Source organism: Alligator sinensis, unplaced genomic scaffold, assembly GCF_000455745.1.
Source record: "Alligator sinensis unplaced genomic scaffold, ASM45574v1 scaffold215_3, whole genome shotgun sequence".
Lineage (NCBI taxonomy): Eukaryota > Metazoa > Chordata > Crocodylia > Alligatoridae > Alligator > Alligator sinensis.
In genome coordinates this window covers 157,276-160,262 of record NW_005842175.1, presented here as the reverse complement: position 1 = coordinate 160,262, position 2,987 = coordinate 157,276, and the positions used below count along the sequence as shown (strand labels likewise).

Here is a 2,987-nt window from a genome sequence, read left to right as displayed (position 1 = left end):
CCGCCGCGCCCCGCACTTCCCTTCTGCGTCGCGGCCTTTTTGGTCCCGGCCGCGTTCCCATCCGGGCCCCTTTCCCCGACGCACCCGCCCGCGCGCTTGCCATGGCCTACCCCGGCGAGGACTACGACAACGAGGTGCCGGGGGGCGGGGAGGGCCCGGGGGGCTAGGGCTCGGGCTCGGGACCTCGTGGTGACCCTCCTTCTCTTCGCCCCCTCCACAGGCCTCCTACGACCCCTATACCTACCCCGGCGACTATGACATGCACACGGGTGAGTCCCCGCGCGAGGCCGGGCCGGGCCGGGCCGGGGGGAGCTGAGGCAGGCAGGGCTGATGTGGCGCGGCCCCCGACCCCTTGTCTGTCCGCAGGAGACCCGAAGCAGGACCTGGCGTACGAGCGGCAGTACGAGCAGCAGACCTACCAGGTGATTCCCGAGGTGATCAAGAACTTCATCCAGTACTTCCACAAGACTGTCTCGGACCTCATCGACCAGAAGGTGTACGAGCTGCAGGCCAGCCGCGTCTCCAGCGACCTCATCGACCAGAAGGTCTACGAGATCCAGGACATCTATGAGAACAGGTGCCCCAGGCTGGGCTGGGCTGGGCTGCGCTGCTTGGGAACGCTCCTCCGTCCCACCCCCACACGCAGGGTCCCCCTGTGCTGCTTCAGGCAGTGCTGAGGAGCAGCCCTGACCCAAATCGGGGGTTGGTCTCAAACAGCGGCTCCCAGCCAGGCCGCCACAGCCTCCTGGGACACTGAGATTGTTGAGTGGAGCCACAGGCCCTGTGCCATGTTAGTGCCGTTCATTGCATGCACGTGATTCACAGAATGAATCCGGTAATTTTGGAGAAAAGTCCATAGTGTTACAACCCTTCTGCCCCATTACAGCTTTGAGTTCTGCATCAGAAAAATGGCTCTGTTTTTTTGCCATGGTCAAGCAAGTGGAAGCTTAAGAGCTGGCATTTCTGGAGGGGTGCCATGAGCGAGCCCCAAGGAGGGGGATGTTATGAGTCTAAAAAGGTGGAGGGCTGCTGTTTAAAATCCAGGGTTGTGGCTGGATTTAAGTAGCTGACGAGGATAAGATCCTATCGTTCCAAGTCAGTGGTTCCCAAACTTTGACAGATGGTGCACCCCCAATTTAGAACAATGCAACCATCAGTACCACCAGCAAATCTTTGTCACGTAAAGTAATTATAACAAATCTGTTAACACGTACCACTGACAGGTTGTCTGCGTACCACTGGTGGTACCCGTACCACAGATTGGGAACAGCTGTTCTAAGTCACTTGTTTCCCTCAAGCCAGACAGGTAGCAATTATAGGAAAGTGGCACCAGTTAGCCCACTTGATCAGGTCAGCAGAAATGCCAAGAGTTGAAGAAACCTATGCAGCACTTGCTATCCTTATCCTTTCCAAAAGTGGCTTCTGTAGCTTGTGGCTGAAGTATGCAGGCAAGCAGCGCATGGTATATGTGAGCAACTTACAATTCTTTTCTGGACTCTGAGGATAAAGCTAGCCCAAATTTATTTATGAATCCAAAACAGAAAGGGCTTTAACAAGGCATGGTGTCTAAATTGAAAATGTCTTTTAATTCCCTCCCTCTCTCACTGAGAAATTAATGATACCAGGAGTATAAAAGATACAGCCCATATAGTCCTGTTACACAGCCTGCAATGTTGCCTGTGGGTTTCAAAACTCTGACATGCAGCGTTCACGGGACCATACCTTTTAGGGCTGGATACGGTACACGTAGCATGCTGGATACAGTGCATGGGGCCAGTCTGTGGGCCTGATCTAGCTTGCAGATTGGATCCAAGCCACTCATCTGGCCCACAGGGCCTGATGAGTCTGACACCTCTAAATGTATACAGTCTCTAAATTTAACTATGTGTGATTTATCTTGCAGCTGGACCAAGCTAACAGAGAGGTTTTTTAAAAACAGTCCTTGGCCAGAGGCAGAGGCCATTGCACCACAAGTTGGCAATGGTAGGTATTTTGTTCCTTTTTGTTTCGGTCATTTGAGAAAGAAACAAAGCAACTTCTTCAGGAAGAGGCCTAGTTGAAATTTCTGACCCACTCCATAAGGCCCTAACTTTGATCTGTTGATTGGGGGGGGCCAAAAGTTTGAAGACTAGTACTGTACTTGTATATCCTTTCAAAATCATCTCTGTGGCCATATGATGAAAAATTGGAGGAGAGGGATGTAATCTGACACTTCTGGATCGGCAGGCTACTGTTCCAAGAGTTTTGTAGAGGAGATAAGTTGTTCTTGCTCTTGGCTTGCTCAACTTCTTCCTTTCTGTCTTTTTTTTTTTACATAGAGAAAGTAGAGACTTGCAGTCTCCTTTATTTTGACATCCCCCACATGCTAAACTGGTAGACAGTGACCTTAGTATTTCCTCATACCATATTTTTCCACAGATGTTGTTTATGCTGGTGTTATTATTTTTCTCTCTTCATGTCTCCATTCTTCCTTATTTTCATTCTTTTTTTATCTGTTGATTCAAATTCATTCTCTCCCTACCTGTATAAACTCAACGCTGTACTGCTCAGGGTGAGGGCTGTCTGTAGCTAGAGAGATGTTCTTGTAGTCAGAGTAGATGTACAGAGCTGCTGCTTTCTCACCCTTTGCTTACTGCTGATGCTGTGGCCATCTCTTCAAGTTGCCTGGCAGGAGATTGGACTTGAAAGTAGAGGTGCACTGATACATCAGTCTGATATTGGATTGGCACCGATTATAAAGAAAATGATCTGTCGGAAATTGGCCGTAAGTGGCTGATAATTGGGCTGATAAATGCTCTTACATGTGTGCAGCTGCAGTGCAGCACGTAGGCAGTGAAGACAGTGGCAGTGTGGAGAGCTGCCAGCTGGTAAGTCTGCTGTGGTAGAAGGGGAGGGGGAGGAAGGGATGTTGGGGGGGGAGGACAGATCAAGGCCCCTGCGGTGAGGGAGGGAATGAAGCAGGGGTGGGGCAGGTCTCGTCTTGGGGG

General features: G+C 50.9%; 1 protein-coding gene across 1 annotated transcript in view; it reads left to right on the top strand.

The window, feature by feature from the left end:
- The first annotated feature begins 6 nt into the window (after positions 1–6).
- EIF3L (eukaryotic translation initiation factor 3 subunit L) overlaps positions 7–2,987 on the top strand; it is a 16,575-nt gene continuing 13,594 nt past the window's right edge. Inside the window, exons 1-4 of the mRNA XM_006025951.2 lie at positions 7–134; positions 221–269; positions 367–577; positions 1,904–1,983. Coding sequence (XP_006026013.1) covers positions 102–134; positions 221–269; positions 367–577; positions 1,904–1,983 — 373 coding nt within the window. The 5' untranslated portion in view covers positions 7–101. The remainder of the gene's footprint in view (positions 135–220; positions 270–366; positions 578–1,903; positions 1,984–2,987) is intronic.